Source organism: Pezoporus occidentalis, unplaced genomic scaffold, assembly GCF_034315485.1.
Source record: "Pezoporus occidentalis ecotype Australia unplaced genomic scaffold, CSIRO_AGI_Poc_V1 ctg191, whole genome shotgun sequence".
In the NCBI taxonomy this organism is placed as follows: Eukaryota; Metazoa; Chordata; class Aves; order Psittaciformes; family Psittacidae; genus Pezoporus; species Pezoporus occidentalis.
Genome location: NW_026913760.1, coordinates 1,284,382 through 1,304,323, shown reverse-complemented (window position 1 = coordinate 1,304,323; position 19,942 = coordinate 1,284,382). Strand labels below are relative to the sequence as shown.

At 46.0% G+C, this 19,942-nt stretch overlaps 1 protein-coding gene across 4 annotated transcripts in view; it reads right to left on the bottom strand.

Moving 5' to 3' along the window:
* The window catches only part of PPP2R2A (protein phosphatase 2 regulatory subunit Balpha), a 44,353-nt gene extending 32,541 nt beyond the window's left edge, over positions 1 to 11,812 (bottom strand). The window contains exons 1-3 of one of the 4 annotated variants that reach the window (XM_062617029.1): positions 11,783 to 11,812; positions 8,522 to 8,585; positions 4,731 to 4,805 (exon numbers count right to left, since the gene is read on the bottom strand). In XM_062617029.1, the coding sequence (XP_062473013.1) occupies positions 4,731 to 4,805; positions 8,522 to 8,585; positions 11,783 to 11,797 (154 nt within the window). In that variant the 5' untranslated portion in view covers positions 11,798 to 11,812. Of the gene's footprint in view, positions 1 to 4,730; positions 4,806 to 5,417; positions 5,751 to 6,799; positions 7,077 to 7,172; positions 7,360 to 8,521; positions 8,586 to 11,782 lie in introns of those variants that run through there. The other 3 variants (XM_062617031.1, XM_062617028.1, XM_062617030.1) reach the window with 3 other exon arrangements.
* Positions 11,813 to 19,942: the final 8,130 nt, after the last annotated feature.

The window sequence follows — 19,942 nt, the reverse complement described above, 5'->3', positions numbered from 1 at the left end:
ATAACTTCAGGGAGCTCAACAGCCACTTACTATTTAGCTGTTTGCTAAATGCTCTTTGTTGTGAGGGACTCTGCACTTTAGCTGAACACTTTAGTCAATCCACAGCAGCAGTTCCTGCAACACAGCAGCCTATTTCTCTCTCTCTCTCGACACAGTCAGTCATTCTGCAAACAGCTGAAGACAGAAGAGCTGAAATACAGAAGCAGACTTAGGAATACAGAATAGGGCCACAACCTTCTGGCTTTTTACTTACCTACAGCATATTTTAAACTACTCCTTATAACCAAACCCATTACTAGTCCTTGCTCCTTCTAACTGATGTTACCTTATGAGAACATAACCACAGCCTTCCAAACCCCAAATTAAGCTCCCTCCCACAACTATACCTCAGTCTTTCTTCAGCATTATGACTGCAACCTCTCACACCTTTGCTACATTTCTCTGTTAATTTTTGCTGCCCTCCTACTCCATCAATTCCCATTAAAAAACCACCCATCAGTGACTTCCATACCACCACCATTTCTCTTCTGTGACTCTTGCCCACAAACACAGCTTGGTAGAAGCCCTTCTTCCCAAATGATGCCAGTAACATCCCTCCAACTACAAGGCACAGGCCCCTACTCGTCAGTTGCTGTAAGCCTACAGAACCAGATGTGCCTCTAGAACAACAGACTGGTAGGACAGAGCTAAGCAGCCTTCTGAAGCAGACTCAGCAGCTCAAATCCCCTACTACAGATACGTGTTACTTGACAAAGAGAAAGCTTTCTGGTAAGGCAAGAGATGGCGATCTCCAGATCGTGGTAAGCTGCTTTTTACAGCAGTCTCCATTCCTGGCTTCAGTTTTCCTTACTCTGAGATAACTATTTTTGTGCACTGAAGACAAACTCTCATCACTGAAGCAACAACAGTTCCCATAGCTGCTCTGCAGCTTTGGAGTCTGCCAAAAATAAACACAAAACTACACTCAGAAGATATAACATACCCAGAATCAAATAGAGAAAGCATTCCTGAGTGAGGGAGAAGTCAGATCTTGTTTGTGTTTCTGACCACACACAAAAGAGGGGGCTGGGAAAAAAAACAAGACTTCATCTCTTCATCATGCACACAAAAAGAACCAGACTACAGCAATGTTCTGAGTATGAAACAACTCATAGGTTATCAATTCAGAGACCATTTGGGCATGAAATGGTTAAACAACTTGTCAAACTCAGGGTTAAAGCTTAGGACTCAAGTTCCTGGCACCCCTCCTCAGACCCAGACTATCAGACTTTTACATATCTTTGGATTATACTTGAAAGAACGTTTAGACAGAAGCTTGACTCTTTTCCTTTTGCCAAGTAATTAAACAAATTTGACTTTATTTGTTCTGAAGTACAACCTCATTCCACTAAGCAAGTGTCTAGTTTTCAGAGACAGTTTAAACTCACAAGTCTTAGCTGTTTCTAACTGGAGCTGCCATTTTGCCACATCTTGGAGAACACAAGAGCAGAAGAGGAAAAAACAAGTCCCAAACCAACAATTACATTGTAGGAATAGGCTCCAGCAAGGTAAATATAAAATTAAGGGAGAAAAATACCCTTTCCCTTATGCACTGGGCCATTAAATCACAAAAAGGCAAACTTTGGCCATCAGTTCAAATGAAGGACCCTAAGCTAACCCTAACAGCATTTCCATACTTAACTTTGTGATCCAATAGGGCCAGGCCACAGTTTACAACCAAGGATAAATTCCATACATACCAGGAGAAGAGAGGCTAGTTCTCTGCCCCTCACACATCCATATCCCTCAAGTTAGAGGAGCTTTGCCACAGCAGAACCACACAGGCAGGTCCCCAGTACAAACCCTCTGCCATCACCTTTCCTCAAGCTTTAGTTACAGCTTTCCCCCTTCTTTTGCTTTCACCCTCACTAGATCTAACAGAAAGCATCACATCTATTACAGAGTACTTACAAAGCCAGAAAATTAAGAACCGTATATATCAGAGTTCATGTTTCAGCCATCAAAGCCACCAAGTATTGACTTTGCAATAGACAATCATTCTAGCCTAAGGATCTAAAGAACTACAGGTTACACATATGTGCAGGTTCCACCATCCCATCTGACCTCAGGTGCTCTGGGAGCTGTGTACTGATGTTTGTAGCAGGCTTTTTAGTGTTGCTGCCACTATCACTGTATTAAAAACACTACCCTCCATTGGTCTGGTTTATAGGCAATTGGAGAGGCCACTGGGTTTGCATTCTATGGAGTAATACAATGAAACAGATAGTTTTCTTGGTTAACACTTTATTAGGTTAGTTGAGGCCAGCTTTCCAGCATCAACACCACATTAAGAGCAGGAAGAAAACAGAAGACAAAACCTCCCGTTTCTTTCAGGTTTGTTTTGTTCCCTTTGTTACTAGTGAAGTTTCAGCTTTCCACAACAAAAGTTACTTTAAGTTTGAGCTCTAATGCCATTAAAAACCCCAATGATCCACAGCCTGGGTGCTACAGCACACACGTGGCACTGTCCTCAGTCTCAGACGTGATGCGGGTCTGTACTCATTAGCTGCAGACCACAGCGGTTAATTAAAGTTTCAGACAGCCAGATTTTCTTTAGCTTTCACCATGGTGCCTGCCACAAGAAAGAAGACACAAGGGCAGGGAGGCAAAAAGGTCCTCAGCCTACACTGAGAGCCACCTCCACTCATCCTCAGGTGTTCTGAAGGAGGACCAGAAGCATGCAGAGCTGCTGCTCCAGTTTTTGCAGGAATCACACAAGGCTGTTTCATTCAAGTGAAGCTTGAAGCTAGAAATACAGCTAATAAAAAGGAAAAATGCAACCAGCTTGATATACTATTAACCTGTCCAAGAGTATCACAGGGAGGCACTACAAAGCATAACAAGAACTCAAAGGATTGCATGGAAGCTGCACTTGCACTCTGATTAGACAGTTGGCTTTCAACCGTTTCCAGCATGGATTGTGAGAGCCGAATACACAGGAAGAGAATTGCAGCTCAACAAATTCATTACAACCACGTGTAACACCAGCCTCGGGACCTCTCTCCAGGATCCAGGCACCAAAATTTCACCGTGCGTTGCATTACATCAAAGGTTTCACATGTTAAGACTCATCCCAAGTCTGCTATAGCTGACAATGGAATTAAACTCCTCTTTGCTCGCTGGGCCACAAAAATCAGAAGGTGCTTCCTCCATAAAACCAAAATTGGACATTCTTAAGAATTCTGGAAGCATCCTGACTGCCTGAACAGAGGCTGGTCAGCTCACTGGCAGTGAAAGCTCCCCTGAACTCCAGCACTGCACGGGACAGTGCTAACCTGTCAGGAAGCATGAGGCTGGCAAGTCACCTCCTGCCGCACCAAGCACAATACTAAGGAAGTTAAGGACTGAGTATTTCCTGACTCCTGCATTTCCAGATCCCTGTAAAAGCTACTTTTACTCCATAGAGAAGCTCATAGCTATTACATACTTGTCAGTGTGTCTATTTTAATGAAGAATTATTTGCACGCACCAGCCAGATGACCACGACTTCCTCAGTATTTGTTCTAATTAGGGATTTGGTTTGGTACGCAATGAAAGGTCACAGAAGTTAAAGTCTGCCATGGATATAAAAATTATACTGCACTTCAGAGTAGTTTTGAGCTCAAGCTTTAAAAGAGACTTCCTGAAGAACTGAAAATTCAACTTAAAGAATTGCTACAGCTTTCCTGTTTCCAAAAGGCAGCTTATATACGACAGGAGTCTGTGAAAGTGCATCATTTGCCACATGCTGCAGCTACTAAATAAAACCAAGTCACTTGTGTTTATACGGATTGTTCTGGCCTTTGGAAGTTTAATTTGAGCACATGTCTAATGGAGAAATAATGGAAACCGGAGTTACTGCTTTTCTAAATACAGCATTAATCTCACTTGTAACTCAGAGCATCTAAAATACATAAAACCCACTTTTTTATGGAAATTCTGTAAGTGCCAAGGCCAATTGCTTGCAAAAGAACAAATCTAACTTATGATCCATGGGCTGTGTGCTGCAAACAGGACTTCATGGCAAGGAAATGATCCTCTTCCCTCAAAAAGGATCACAGAGGAAATGTTCTTCAGCACAGTGCTGGAGCAGCACAGAGATGGTACAATCCCCCTCATGATCCCCAGTCCAAGGAAAAGAAAACAAGCACAGTTCTTGCTGTCACGATCAGAGGCAGCCATTTTAGTGTAAGGTGGCATTTGTCACTGCCAGCTTGGAAAAGTTTTAGGCAATTCCAAGTATTATTTCAAACACACAATGTACAATAAGCACACACAAATATGCAGCTTTCTTCTTCTCCTGGCTAACAGAAGCTGGGAAGATTGGGAAAATTACTTGATCTTTATCTAGCAGTTAGATCTTCAAAGAGCACAAGCATTAATTAATTCTCCCAACACCTCCCTGTGGAACGCAAGTACCACATTCCCCATTCTGCAGATTAGGAAAAAGCACAGCTCAAAAGCTGAGTGACAGGAAAAGCTTAACCTTGGAGAACAACTCCAGCAAAAGGAGCCTGAATTCAGCCCTTGTAAGAAGTGTGCTGTTTGATCCTGAATCGAGGTATCTCAATGCACATTAAATGTCTCTCTGCTTTGCTCGACTGCATGCAGGAACACCAAGGTATTTCAGGAAGGTTGCATTCGCATCTGCCTCCCTGAGCGGTAGAAAAAAAAAAATCAAGAATAAGCAGTAAAAGAAATATTGCTCTTACCTTCTGCTACATCATCATCTACAGCGCCTTTCACCTGAGAAAAACACCACTGAATGTCATTGCCTCCTCCAGCTCCTAAAAAACACAATCACAGACATGAGACCCCCCAGCAGCACAAAGAGCTCTCAGCAGTTCCAGGCTGACAGTTCGAGGCAGCGCTGTGCACGCCGCCTACTTCCGCAGCAGCACAATCCCCAGCTGCCCCTCCCCACCTTTTCCTTTACAGATACTGTTTTTGTCAGGAGCCCTTTGCCCGCGTCCAGCACGGCTTTAGCAAAGCCCCTGTAAGCAGCAGCAGCAGCGAGAAGAGCCTCCTCCGTCGCCAAAAGCTCGCTGGACTCGGTAGCGTTGCCAGTGCCAACTTTAACTGCGCATTTAAAATGAGCGTGCAGGAAAATCCTGCTTCCCACCAGCTTCTTCCTTACTTCAGAAGTCAAAACTCTACCGAAAAGCTGTGCGTTTTGGCACATTCCAACCTTCCCTCCGCTAGAAACCAAGCATCCATTCGAATCCTTCTTCTCCGAAAGCACCGAACTCGACCTCCATACTAAAGGCTAAAGAAACAGATTTTACCACGCTTTTAGAGTGTCTTCCAAGAAGTAACGAAAGCAACTACCAGCCTGCAAACAAAAAGCAGCAAATCCGAGCAGCAAAGCAAAGCAACCAGATGTGAACAAGTTCTACTACCATAGAACACGGAGCGAAGAGAAAACTTGAGGAACATTACTGCCTGGGCGGAAGGCAGTGATTCATTTGAACCCTGCCACCAAAACACACACCAAAATCACCACCCAGTTCTTTTGCATTTCATTCTGAGCAAATCACTGCCGGGCTGAGGCCGTACAGGAAGGGACTGAAATGGGCTTTGCCGCTCTCTGCTTTGCTTTTTTTTCCCCCCTAAAGCCACTGTCAAAATGGAACTTTTCCTCCACACAATTCAACCAGGCTGAGCAACAGATGGCACCTACACATTAATCCAGAGCTCTGTATGGCTTTGGGGATCACAAAGAAAACAGAAGGGGCTTCCTCCCTCTTTCACACTAAGTTAAGGGGGGCGAAAAAGTCAAAAAACAAGGAAATTGGAAGGCCCCAAATAATCTTTCCAGCATGGACCAGGTCTAAGGGGGTCGGGAAGTGCTGGAATACATCAGAGCCCAATCTGCATTTTTTACTTCCCTTGGCTTCTTCTCTCAAGGATTACAGACATTCAAGCTGCACCACCTGAGAAGGTGAAGGCGAGTGCAAGTATCTACGCGAGAGATGTCAAGCTGCCTTTTGCAGCTGCAGTGGAAGGTTTACCACGCACACCTCTCCCCCAAATCCCATACAAGCTATTTTCCTCTAAGCCTCTCTCCAACCTCTTCATTTGTCAGGCAGCAGCTGGCACCACAGAAGCATCTGAAGGGGGCAGCTTTAAGGAAAATCACTGCTCTTTCTACGCAAGGCCAAAATTGTCTTTTTCATCCCATTTACTTGAACCAAGTTGGCACTTCCCCCCCTCCCGAAACAAAAAGAGGAGGAGGGTGGAGCATGGGCATATGGTGTAGGGGGAAAAGGCAAGGCACAAACCTACCCAAGCCTCCCCCTGCTCGCTCCTCCAAGCGCAAAATACTGAAAAGACAATTCATTTGCAGAGGAGGGGGATGAATACATCTCCAACAGAAGAAATTGCAAGGAGAAGTAAGAGGGAAGAGATGCCTTATGCAGACACACTTCCAGCCTCGCGAGCAGAGCACTCCAGGATGCAAAATGGGGAACAGGCACAGGAAGGAATGAGACAGAACACAGCAAGACCTGTGTTATTTAATTACATCCCGTGCCCAATTCTAGTCTCGTTTGCAGGCGCTCAGCAGCTGCTCCCTCGGAAGGGTGCAGCCCCGCTCTGGACACAGGCACGTCTGCACCCCCGGCACCTCGCCGTGCCCAGCAGCACCTCTGCACGCTCCCTCCTAACTCCACCTGAGGATAAATGCAGCGAACAAGCACAATGCGAACTGAAACAGGCAGAGACCCCCCCGCCTGAACCCCCAACTTCCACACACCCGCTTCCCCCAGCCCAGCCCCTCCACCTTGCTGCTTCCATGCCTGTCCCCCCCCGCTGAAACAGGAAAGGAGGAAGCGGTGGGTGGGAGGCAAGCTCCATTTCCCAGAACGGGGAAAAAAAATCAAGGAATAAAGCCCAGGGAGGCGCAGGCGGAATGGGGGAAGCGGGGCCGGGAGCCAGCACAGGCGCCGGCGGCGCGGCTCGGCGGAGGCAGGGGCAGGCTGCGAGGCGCTCCGGAGCGGGGGGCACAGCCCCGGCGGGCCGGGCCGGAGGTGCCCGGTGCCCATCTCCCGCCTCCCGGCCACAGGCCGCTGCCGCAGCCTCACCTGAGCCCCCCCCTCCCCTCCCCGCCCGGCGGCGGCAGGGGCCGGTGCACGGCGGGGGCAGCCTCCCCTTACCTGCCATGTTGGGCTCGCGATAGCGGCCGCGGCGGGTCGGGCGGGCTCGGCGCTGCGCGGCGGAGCCGCCGGTGCCGAGCGGGGGGCGGCGGCGGGGGGCGGATGGCGGCGGATGGCGGCGGGGGTGCGGCCGGCTCCGCTCCGGGGCTGCCCCCGCTCCGCGCCTCGCTCCGGCCCCCCCCCGAACGCTTCACTTTCAAAATGGCGCCGGCCGAGCTGGGGTGACGTCACCCGGGGCGGTGCTCCGGGGAGGGCGGGGCAGAGGGTCCCTCGCCGCCCCCCGTAGGGCCGGGTGTCATGGCGGGTGTCATGGCGGACCCGCGCCCCGGGGCAGCGTCCACGCGCTCGGGCTGGGCGGCAGCCGCAGCGCCGGGGGCTCATCCCGGGGCGGGGGGGGGGAACCTTCCTGCAGGGTCCCCATCGCCCCCGGGGTGCCCCCCCTGCGCTTCACCCCCTCACTGCACCCCGCCTTGTCGCCGGGGTTCGGGGTTGGTTCTCCCCGTTCCTCCACTCCCTCACTTCCCTCTCTGCCATCTCCTCCCGCGGCAGGTCCTCGCCGCGGCCGCAGAACCTGCTCGATGCACATTTTCCGCCCTCTTGGACGCTTTCCATAACGTCTGCAGGCTCCGTCTCTGGTTTCACTGGGGAGCCCAAGCGCGGCTTTGCCGCTCTCATTGCTATTCCCTGCATGCACCCGGCCGTGCTCTGAGCCATTTTTAGCCTCCGCCACCTCTCACGTTGACAGCCAGCGAGATCTACAAAGGAAGGCTTCCAGCAGAGCCCAGCTTGGCTCAGCTCCCGCTGGCTCGGAAGGGATGAAGGCTTCTTTTTAGCTCGCTGGGTCCCAGTCGAAGCCTCAGCTGTGGCTCACACACAGGACTCGGGTAATTGATTCAGTACGATCTATTTAGGATCTTGTGAAAGTCATCAGTTTCCCTGCACAGATGTTTGTGCAAACGTCTTCTTTCTCCTCAGGCTGGGTAGAGCTTGTTAATCCAGATTTCACTGGGACACTCATGAGCTCATCCTGCAAACCCAGCGCTGCCACAACCTCGCCATGTGCCCTGGAACAAGTCTCCCAAGTTACCACCTGCACCAAGTGCATTTCCAGCTCAACACACCAAAGAGGCGAAGGAGCACTGAGTTCTAGTCAAGTGCAGCCCAAAGCACGGAACTGCAGGAGTTGAACACCTCCACACACACAAACAGGCACCAGCAACCCCCAGGTTGAAAACTGCTGTGGACAAACGCAGGTTTACCTCTACGCCTGCAAATAAAACCAATCTCAGAAACAACAGCAGTGGTTGAAAAAGGACTTGGCATAGAGAGGGCATTCCGGGGCAACTCACCGAAGTTTGGGAATCCCTGGAACCAAGTGCTTTGCTTAGTCCATTTTGCGAGCAGTCCAAAGATCTGAAACCAGGCACAGCACAAGTTGGGAAGCAGACAGGATCTTCTGGGATCACGCCATCCCTAACACCCAGGTCCACGGTTCCCAGAGGTCAAGAGCAAATTCACCCAGTTCTACACGTTTGTGGCCATGTTTAGGCAACACCAGACTGGGAAGGAAAGCTGCATTCCTTATTTGTCAGGATCCCTTAAAAACATCCTTTTCAACCCCAACAGAATTGGCCTGCCACCACGGAAAGTCAAGTCCAATTCATCCATTGCCTCTGTACAATTACTGCAGAATTTGGCCTTCAGAGTAGGATGAGCATCATTTCAAGAACTTGTTGCTTAAAAAAACAAAAGGCAATCAGACCTGCAATTAGCTCCATAATAGAAATTAATGAAGCTTTAGTATATACCTTATAATTAAAACAAAATCCCTCTTAGAAAAGATTTAATATCATGGTGCCAGAAGGATGGATCCTAATTCCAGCGTTTCAGGGTTTTATTTTGAACTAACTGAGCTATAGAGTATAATGAAGTATAATAAATAACATTAAATCACAGCCTGGGTAATTAGTAAGACATCTGGGGAATCACAATCACCGTGTGGGTGTTCACTTGTTAATTCACACAACACAAGTCCTCCACAGAAAAGCCTCTCAGGTTGTATTTGTTAAAGGGCAGTGGAGAACACACAGTGGCCAGTTCACAGCAGCATCAATCAGGAGCTCAGTTAGAGCAACTTAAACATCAACATGGAAAACGTGATTGGCAGCCAATAAAGCATCTATTAATGTCAAAGCACTGATCAAACAACCAAGGCCTCAAAGAACCCTGTCAGCAGCTCACTTTGTGCCTGCTTTAGTTTCCCAGTGATTTGACTCGTTAGATAAGACTACAATGAATTACAATTCAATTTAGAAATAAGGGGAGTAATTATCACCAAAATTATCACTGGTATTTAGTAGTAGCTGAGCAATCTGGGGTCACCCCCAGGTTAATTCAGGGCAACACAATTCCCTGCAGCCTTCTCCTCTGTGCTTCGCTCTGGCTGGCTTGAAGAGCCTCACTGAGAGTTTTCCACTGCTTTTTGGCAGAGCATTTCACAGCCTTTGCTCCTAGAAAATGTTTGCTCATCTTCACCCTGTGTTTCCCCATTCCTCAGTCCAGGTAATTGTCTCTTCATTAACCACCACTATCAAAACAGTGCTGACTCACACCTTAATGCTGCCACATTGAGTTCATGCTGAACACAAGGTCAGGCAGCCCCTGCCTCTGCAATGAGCTTCCGGCAGGCTCCCAGGGTGAGCCCCTCTGACCTCCCAAGGTCACATCCACACCAGCCTGGCTCGGGCAGGTCCTTCACACTTGCTGCAGGGCCAGGAGCACTCTGTGGCCATGCACAGCTCTCATTTGAGTTTTCTGACAGTATTTACTCAACCTGCATTCATTTTAACCCACCTGTAAAGCCCAAGTGGCCAGAGATGTTCAGCTAAAACCAAGGTTTAAACAAAGGCTTAAGCAGTTCCAGTTCCTGCCTTGCTATCCTAAACTTGAGCACTGCAAAGACATACACTGCACCCTGTGTCACTAGAGCAGTTCCACCAAAGTCACTGGTCTTCATTTCTGGAAAGGGGAGAATGTTTCTGGCAGTGGTGAGCATCTGTGTATTACTGGGGCAGTAATACACAGAAGGGGCACAGCACATCATCCTCCCCTCATCAGTCAAGTATCAGCAGTGGTCAAAAGCAGAAGAGGATGGTCCATGACTTTCAGTTCCCTTTGCAAGAGTGATTTTCTAAAGAACCATTTCCCAAAGCCAACAACATCACAGGCCTGTGCAATAGTGCTGTAACCACTGAGCAAACCTGTGACACAAAACCTCACTGATTCTGGTAAAGAAGTCACTCGTGTCATCTCAGAAACGTGAAGTTCACTGGGTTAAAGCTCTGTTATTACAAGGGGAAGCCTCAGAATCTTCTCATAGACATTACTAAGGCTTTTTTCTTAACTTTAGCCTGGTGCAAGCACACAGAAGAGCCAGTTAGACTTGGGAAGAATTCCGTATGTTCATTATGGAAGTAGTTTGCAAGACAGGTTTGAAACCAGCTCTGAAGCTGATTTGGTTAGAGCACGTCTAAATTACAATGATTGAAACTGCAGTTTGCAAAATATTAGTCTAATGGATTGTTTAAGCACAATTTGTACAGGATTCATGGACCTGAATCTTGGCAGGATTATTTTAAAGCAAGAGCAAAAATCCATGCAAGAATACAGGGAAAACAAGACCTGTGGAAAAGAAGGAAAAAGGCCTTAGAGGGAGAAAGGAGCCACCTCTTTGGAGGGAGGAAAACAAGTATTTTTCATCTAGAAGATATCCCCTTATTTTGGGGTTAAAAACTAAGAAAAAGGGATAACTTGAGGTATATAGAAAAATTACATTCTTCTTGAACTTCTTAACTATGTTTTTTACAAACTCTGGTTAGTTCTGTTTGAGGGTGAGGCCAAAGAAAACCCAAGAGAAGCCACCAATCCCACTGACACTAAAGCTGCAGCCATGAGCCAGGGGATTCACAAGACTTAGATTTAGCCCTTCCTGTAACATAGGAGCTGCAGTTAACAAAACACATCCTTCAGGATAACCTGGCACTGTGAGTCTTCCACCTCAGCATAATTTGGAACTCTGGAACCCGCCAGCAGCAGGAAATAAACCAAAAATGAAACAAAATGAGAACAGTCATCCTGAACTAAGCACCATGAACACAAGGCACTCACAAAGTCTTTTTTCTTCTAACAAGAAAGATTAAACACTGAACTACATTGCCAAAAAACTCAGCAGCACATCCACTAACAGGCACTTTTAAGAGCAGATTAGATAACCTCCTACTGGGAATAGTCTAAGTAGAGCTGCTCCCTGCCTAAGGGTAAGAGATGCCTTAGTCCTTTCCAGCCCCACTTTTCACCATTCTAAAGAGAAAAAAACAGGTTCTTTGTAGCAGTGACAACAGCAAGATAGAGCAAAACCAGTAATTCCATGCCCAGAGAACACTTTCACAAGTATTAAGATTCCCTTTTCCTATTAGCCTTTAGAAAGGGAATAATTAATAACCTTCAGTCTCTTTGAATAAATTGAGCTCAATGAAAGGAACAGCAATAGCAACAATTACGATAAAAAGCTATCTTGGGGGTGAGGAAAGCACTTCATGCATTGACTTAACTGATACATGCTGCATCTCTGAGAAGCACAGAGGAACTCACAGGTGAGAAGAGCTTTGGTCCTCACCACCTTTATGGGTACACTGAAGGAAGGGGAGGAGCCAAGATACAGAACTGCAAAGGGCCTTGAATAGGTTTGGTTTGGGGTATTTTGAAACCTCCAAACTCTTAATGGCCTCTATACACAAACATTTCTTTCTGGGGAAGGGTTGTAGTGTCATTGAGGGAACAGAAGGCTTCATTTTCCCTTCCTAACAAACTTCTATAGGTGATCTAAGTAAGTGAAAGAGAAGCCTCAGTCTTCTGTGATACAATTTTGCTTCAGAAAAGCAGGAAGTTGAAAGCAAGTGTGTTAAGAACACTGCCTTCTATAGGATTTCCCTGTTATTTTTCACACGGGGGATTAGCATCTTCTGGTTTAGATTTGCTAAGACAAAGTACTTCTATGCATTAATGAAACGAATGAACTATTATCTGTCACTATGAGCTGGGAGAATTATACCTGCACAGGTTTATGTCAAAAGGGATATGTAAATATAAGGCTTAGCTCAAGCCCTGTAGTTATCTTGTATGTATCACTGAAGCCATTGTTACTGACACAGAGAAAAAAAGCCAACTGATCCAAAGAGATTACCATCAGCTCCTTGGAATCATGGTTTTGTACTTTGAAGAAGCCTGTAATTTTACTAGCCTTTTGCACTAAGAAGTTAATTGCCAGCTCTGTGTGGTGCTAACAGCATGTAGAAACTTAGCACATCAGTGATCCGACTTTGCCAGGAGAAATGTTCCTTAAAAAACATGGACTGTGGGAAGCGATGATTAAATACATAATGTGGAATAAAATGCCACTGTAGGCTTTGAACTCAAGCATTCTTCCTGCTGATCCTCAGCTCTAGGGGAGTCTTGTTCTTTCAGTCAGTTTGGGGTTGCTGGCTTCTCCTGGTACATAAAGGGTGCGAGCAGGGTGATGTCCTAAGGCCTGGAATCAGAAAAGACATAAGAAATTCAGCTTATTTTTCCAAGGAGTTTTTAGCTTTTGATCCCAGAGGGCAATGTGAAAATGTGACTTCTAAACCAAAACAAATACAGAAAAGGAAAGCAAATGCAAGGAGCCTAGAAATATTCTCTCTTTAAAATGCACTTAAGGTAAACTACAAGTGGAAGTATTAGTAGTAACTTACTCTGAGTAGTAACACTATCCCTTGCTGGTATTGCACAGGTATCTCCTGTGCAAAACATGACGTGTGCAGGTAACTGGCATGATTTGCTTTAGTAATTCATTAACTTACTCCTTCATGTTCAAGCTCATTTATCTTTTGGTTTCATTTTTCATTAACAAAAGCACGTATTTCTCAGCTATTTTTGATGTGTTTCAAACTCTCTCTCGTTTAACAAACATGATTCGAGTATTCGCACCTGAAACTGTTCTCAAACTTTCTTTGCTTGCTTTGTCACACAGTTCTGCTGCTAACGGGCTTGGAAGGCAAGGCCAGGAATGAACTGAGAAGGGAAGGAAGGGAGGCCGAAATAGCAGAATGAATTGTTCCATTCACATGGCTTTTCTGCTAGGGAATAAGTTCACATTGTAAACAGGAGAGAGGTGTGGTTTGCAGATCGGACAGGAAATCCTTAGTTCTAATCCTTGCTGTATTGTTGATTCCCTTGGAGACCTTGAGCAAATGCTTTCTGTTCCTAGTTTTTTAATTGGAAATAAAGTGGGGATGATAGCACTGAACTAGTTCATAGCAGCAGTCTTGCAGTTAAAACATTTATAACATGCTTTAAAAACAGCTCACGGCACACAGGCTTGGAATCAACTTGGCTACTTGTCTGAGGCTATTTCCTCACCCTGCTTTGAGGACCAGAGACCTTTGGGGGCCCAAGGCAGCAGCGCACATGCAGAGCCTTTGTTTTCCTCATTGTAACAATGCAAAGCAGATGCTTTAGCAGGGATAGAAGGAAATGTAGCCTCACAAGCAGTAGCCATTGTCTGGTGTGATTTGTGGCCAGGCCGTCTGCTCTGCCACCCTTCACACACACTGTGGCTGCATTTAGCCCAGTTGTAAACAGGTTTCTTAGTTCTTTTTTTCCCCTTGGGATGCAGGGAGCACACCTGCAAGTGAAGAGTGTGAGAAGATTATGGCTGAGGAGGATGTGTTCCTTAGGAGGACTCCTCTGTGTGCTGGGCCCTCAGTAGAAGCCACTGTTGAGCAGTATGGCAGCCTCTTGTGCCCTGAGACCCCACATACCAGATGCAGATGCCTGGCAAAGTCATGTCTGATGTGAAGAGTCCTGGAACCTGCAGGTGATGGTGCTGGGCTGGGAATACTGAAGCAGCAGAGAGACTGGAGGTGTGACAGCCCTGCCTGCAGTCATGGCAAAGAGCCTGAGGTTTTTAGGGCACATTCTCTGTATCGATGTAAATGACCGTGTAGGTGATGAATCCGATTTGCAATCTCACCATCCTACTTTAATCAGGGAGAACATGCAGTAACACGGCCTGCTAACAGCAGCACGGAAAGGTGAAAGGCCAGGCTCCTGAGAAGTATGACTTCACCTCAGGTTTCTCACCCTCTCCTTTACCTAGAGCTTACAGATAGAGTCTGAGGGTTACTGAGCACACGCGACTGCTGCTCGTCCAGAGGATCCGTGGAAATGTTTCTAGAGCTCAGTTTTCTTCCACCATGTAATTACAAAACGAAAACTCATGAAACAGTTGCCTGTTACCAAACCTCCTTTAAGCAGCTTAAATGGTAAGCAGGGAAAAAAAGTGAAAAAGTGGAAAAGTGGGTTTCCACTCCCCCTCCCATGAGGCACTGCTATTTTTTCTAGTTTCATCAAAATCTTTTCTTTGTGTTGGTTACCCCAGCTGCACAAACACGGGAGATACTGTGCTCCATTCCCTCCTGGAGGTCAAGTCTCCGAGAGGGAACATTCACAGCCCTGTTTTGGCATTGGAGCACCTCAGCCACTTAGGATCTATAATTACACTCTCACCTTCTCATCGTTCTATCATCAAACACTGTATTTCAGAGTCCTGGAGGGGGGAGCTGGTGCCTTCTCTGACACAGGCAAAGACTGGGCACGCAAACCTGAATTGTCCTTGCTGTAAGCACTGGTGCAGTGTTCCTTTTGATGGGGATATGCAATAAAGTTCATTTCAGGACTAGAAATGTTATCACTGGCCTAGCACAAAGATGAATTAGGTTTGAGTATGTTGTGCGTTCTGCCTGCTCTCACAGAAGTCGGGACAGACAGATCTTCATTAGTTGCAGTGACATTTAGATCAGGCTCTCCATACAGAGCCTGCCAACAGCTTTAGAATGGGGTGTTGACAGGTGAGCAGGATGTGTTGCTGAAGTACAAAGAGGGAAATCTTGGTTGTGATTTGTACACAGGTGTAAGTATCAGCATTTGTCTTTGAGTAAGAACTGCAGAGGTTTCAATACTCACATGGCGTGTCTATGCAATGATGCAATGCACAGTAAACAGGGACAGATGGATCCAAAAGGCATCCAGATATCTTCATAAAGAGCCACCCGTGTAAACTGTGAGGAATTTCGAGCATGGTCACACAAGGACACAGGATCCAGTTGATACGTCTGACAAGTCACTGCACTGAGCTGCGATGATTCGTCACATACCAGTTGCCTGGTGTGTTGCATGCAAAGTGAAATGAGTTCATCTGAGCCACTAGTGCAGGGCTTAACTATTCAAACGGGGTTCAGGTTGACTCCTTTTACTTTGCTTAAGAGCGCATTGAGAGCTTGCATGGAGCTAGGTGTGTTATTCCTGGCATTACCACTGGGTAAAACTGTTTCTGCAGTTCCATTATTTTTCCTTTATGGTCACTAAAGTAAAAAGTGGAAAAAAAAAATAGTAAAAAAATAGTGAAAAAAGTCTCCTGGTTTGAGAGAAATTTCATCTTCCCAAAACTTTGTCCAGTCCAAACTGGACATCAACGAGAAATCTTTCCCACAAAGTGGAAGCTCCCTGGACTCTACAGGGGCTCTGCAAAATCAACAAGCTTATCAGTCGTGTTTCCAATAGGAGGCAGGAAATTACCAAGAACATCCATTCACTGAGCAACTACAGGGGGTTCCCAGGATATCTGACTTCCCACAAAACTGCCAGGATAACTCTCTTGCTGCTAAACACCGTAAGCCTTTATAATCCACATCTCTGTATCATGCTAAGCAAGGTACTGGCTTCCATGCCAAAGGAATCAGACACTTCTTCCTCCGCAGCCCCTGCAGAAACAACACTCTGGTTGTTCTGATCAGTCCAGATGCAGCAGAAGGGGGGCTGTGATTGCATCAATGCTTCTCACAGTCACACAGTTCAGTGCTCTGGTTCACTAAACAGTGCTGCAGTTACATGGACTCACAAGAAGGAAAGGGGCAGAACAATACACCCAGGACAGGCAAAGGGTGAAAGGTTATGGAGCTGCAGCCTGCAGTGACTAATGGAACATTTGGGCCTCAGCAAAGCAGTGCTTGGTTTCTCAGAGCATGCTTGAGCAGCTCTTATCAATAGTGTGAACACGACAGTGAGCTTATTCAAATACTTTATGGCAGTTATGTGGTACCATACCCGGAGACAAAATTAATGATAGCATTTTACTTAAAGGATGTGATTTCCATGAAATTACCTCAGATAAGAAGGCAAAGTGCAATGTTTTGAGTTGATTTTTTTCCCTCATAAATGTTTCTCCCAAGAGACTCAATTTAAGTTCTTGTTCTGCTTGATTCTCTCCAAGATCTTGAACTTGGTCTGTCACATTACAGACCAGTGCCCTAATTAAAGTTGTTGCTGGCCACCATCAGCAAAGACTCAGTCTTTCTTTCTCTGTACTTCACCAAACAAGAACAAAAGCGTTTTGAAAAGCCTTAGTTTTTCACTACACTGTAAAAAAGTGCATTTCAAAGCTTGGAAAGCTTTGCTTTCCACAGAATACAAGAGCAAAATGTGAAACTCAAATCTTTTCTGCCAGCTCTCACCCAACACTATGGAGGCAGGTGGATTCCTTAGGGATCCTCAGCAGAATGATGACACAACAAAGCTGTTATCATCAGATCTGCGCAAAAAGATCCTTTTACTTTCTAGGTCACCTCTGTACCCACTTTCATTTCCCTGTTTTCTCGTTTCTTGGCCACGTCTCTGCTCAGTGTTCCTCTCCTTGTGTTAGATGGAACATTGCACAAGGAGGCAATTGTTTGCTTAACGCACCATCTCTCTATTGTCCTTTTAGAACAATAATGACAATGAGACAACTGGACTTTGGATCTGCCACAAGAAATTAACAGCAGCCATGACAGGCGATGGGGCTGCAGAGCTGATTTGCAGAGGTGTTTCCTGCAGCAGCTTGAAATAGATTCCTTCTCTGCTTGCCGTTTCTTCTGATTCCCCTGCGTAGTGCCAGCATCAGCACAACTGTTGGAAGCAGCCTGGGTGTAGCACTGGCTTCATCCAGGGTTGCCAAATTTGCTGTTCCACAGAGCCTGGCCACTCCTTCCCTCCCAAGTCATAGGAAGCTGCTGACTCCAGAGTGGTGTTTGCCATCCACACAGCAGTGATGATGTGATGGACAGTGCTCCAAATCAAACGGGGCTCTCGTGGAATAAGTGCCTTGCTTCCACTGTGACTGTGATGGTTTATTTACCAGGAAAGCCCTGTTGTTGTGAGGGAATTCAGGAATGTATGCATTCAGGATGCACCACCTAATTCCTCTGCAACTGGTGTGCCACTGGTCTGGAAGGGGAGGCTGGGGAAGCAATAGAGTGGGTTGGAAAATGCCATCCACAGGGCCCAACCTGACCGCTGTAACTTTGCTGAACCTGAAGGATGTTTATCCAGTGTTACTCCCTGCATTTAGAAATGTGGGCTTGGCCATGAGACAATTCAAACCAAGATCTCCATGAGGAGCATTCCAACATGCCTAGGACGTCTGTTGACAGCAGTAATAAACCATCAGACCTTTGTTTTTTCCCAGTGTCTAATGTTTCTGGGACTCCCACAGAGGGTTCAGCTGTGTGCATAGGTAAACAGTGGTGTTCTTCACTGGGTCCTGATGCACGTCAAGAGGTTTTGAAATCTTTTAGTGAAAAAGATTACAGCACTGATCAAAAAGAGATTGGCCCCATAGTCTTTCTTTATAAGAAGCAAGGGTAAGTTCTTCACTAGAAGACTGACAAGGAACTTCAGGGATCTGGGCTTTTGTCTCTGTTCTGTTTCCCATTTGTTGCATGAACTCAGCAAATCCTCCCATTTCTTCCTTCCTTTTTTCTAAAAGCAGGAACAATAATGGCTTCTTCAGCGAGGTTCATGCAGTTGGGTTATCTCACTGCACTTAACCTTAAGGAGCCTGACTTCTCTTTGCTCCGTGAATGACTCTATAATTGCTATTTACTAAATAAAACCTGAAGTTCCTTTGGATCTCCATATAAAAATGTGTGCTGGGTAGGATTTTATGTGCTGTTAGACTGTGAAAGGAAACCAAATGAAACCATCATCTAAAACTGGCACATTCAAGGTAGGGAGTAACTACCCTTTGTGGAATTTGGCCAAGAACAAAGAAAAGAACTCTCTGAACAATTTTTGCTAAGAAATCCAGGTACAAAAAGCTCTTTAGAAATAGTCAATGTGTGAAGGAAATGTCCCTTTAAATGTGTGCAAGGAGTCAGGGTCTTGGGTTTTAATTCCCATCTGAGAAGGTGTAGAATTTCCAGGGATGTGCCAAGCCTGAGGCCATGCTGCTGGATGGCTCCAAAGAGAGTGGACACTTGCTTGGTTATTTTTGGACGCATGAGCACTCCAGTCAATGACGCCAGTGTTGCAGCTGTAACAAAGAGAGGCTTCTGTGTTGTTGTGGAGATAAAACTTGAGTGGTTGCATGGAGGAGGGGAGGGGAAGGGAAGAGGAGGAATGGATGGCATGCCCCAGAGCACGTTTTGCTAGCAGCATGAATTCACTGTTTAATTAAATAGTTAATGAAGTTCAGTGTGTGGGTGCAGAGAACAATGAAGTGGGGCCTCCCTGCGTTTTGCAGTTTGTGTTAAGGAAACAAAAATCAATTTGTCATCATTCCCTGAGTTTTGCTTACCTCAGAGCGCTGATCTAATCGATGTGACAGATACGAGCTGCCCTTTGGAGTATTAATGGGTCATGGGAGAAGAGAGTCCTGGGCTTTAGAAAAGACTGGGAAAATGTGCTCAAATAGGAAAGGCGATTTGTTTCAGGTCAGTTTTTAAAAGAGGGGATTTCAGTGTAATCAGTGAAGCGGGGAGGAGACTGGGGAGAAGAAGACTGGAAAGAAGATGACATGGTCTGGTGTGAGGTGTCCCTGCCGATGGCAGGGAGTGGAACTGGATGATTGTAAGGTCCTTTCCAGCCCAAACCATGCTATGATTCTATGATTATATGTTGGAGAGTCATGAAAGCAAAACAATCTTTTTTCTTTTCCCCTAATTTTTAGGAAAATTGAAAGGAAAAATGCAAACATCCCCTTATTTATAGTGGGAATGTGGGCTGTTTGTTCAAATGCTGTGAAACAGGAGAGAAGCCTAGAGAAGTTATAACAAACTTTCAGACCTGTATAGTAAAACCATAAACCAGTCATTGTCAAAATGGGAATCTGTGGGAGGTTTCCTGTTGATGTTGAGCTGGGATTGTCTGAGATAGGGCCTGACAAATTTCTCAATGCTTCAAAGGAGAATCCAAGTGGAAAAATTTCCATTTTTTCACCTTTGAAATCTGTTTTCGGTCCCCCCCCAACAAATACAGATAAACCAGGCTTGGTCAGGTCTCTCCCATTCATATGTTCCAAAAGGTATGTGGCATTTCAGTTAATACTGTCCCCCAGGAATGCTTCCAAGCTCTTCAGAGCAACTCAGGCTATTCGTCCTTGATGTACCTGAGGTTAACATTTGGTGTGTGGACGGTGTTGGCTGTAGCAGGATGGCAAGGAGGTTTGAGACGGGAGTTCACAAGTTCTGGGTAATTTCTATTCTAAATCTCAGTTATCAAATGATGAGTCAACACAGCTTGTAGAACAGGGAGTGTCTTTTCCACAGCCTTCTCTAAAAGTATTTTACTTTTACACTTTGCATTTTTCTCATTTCTAATGATAACATCAGCCAAGAGAGGGAAGCAAAGGCATAACC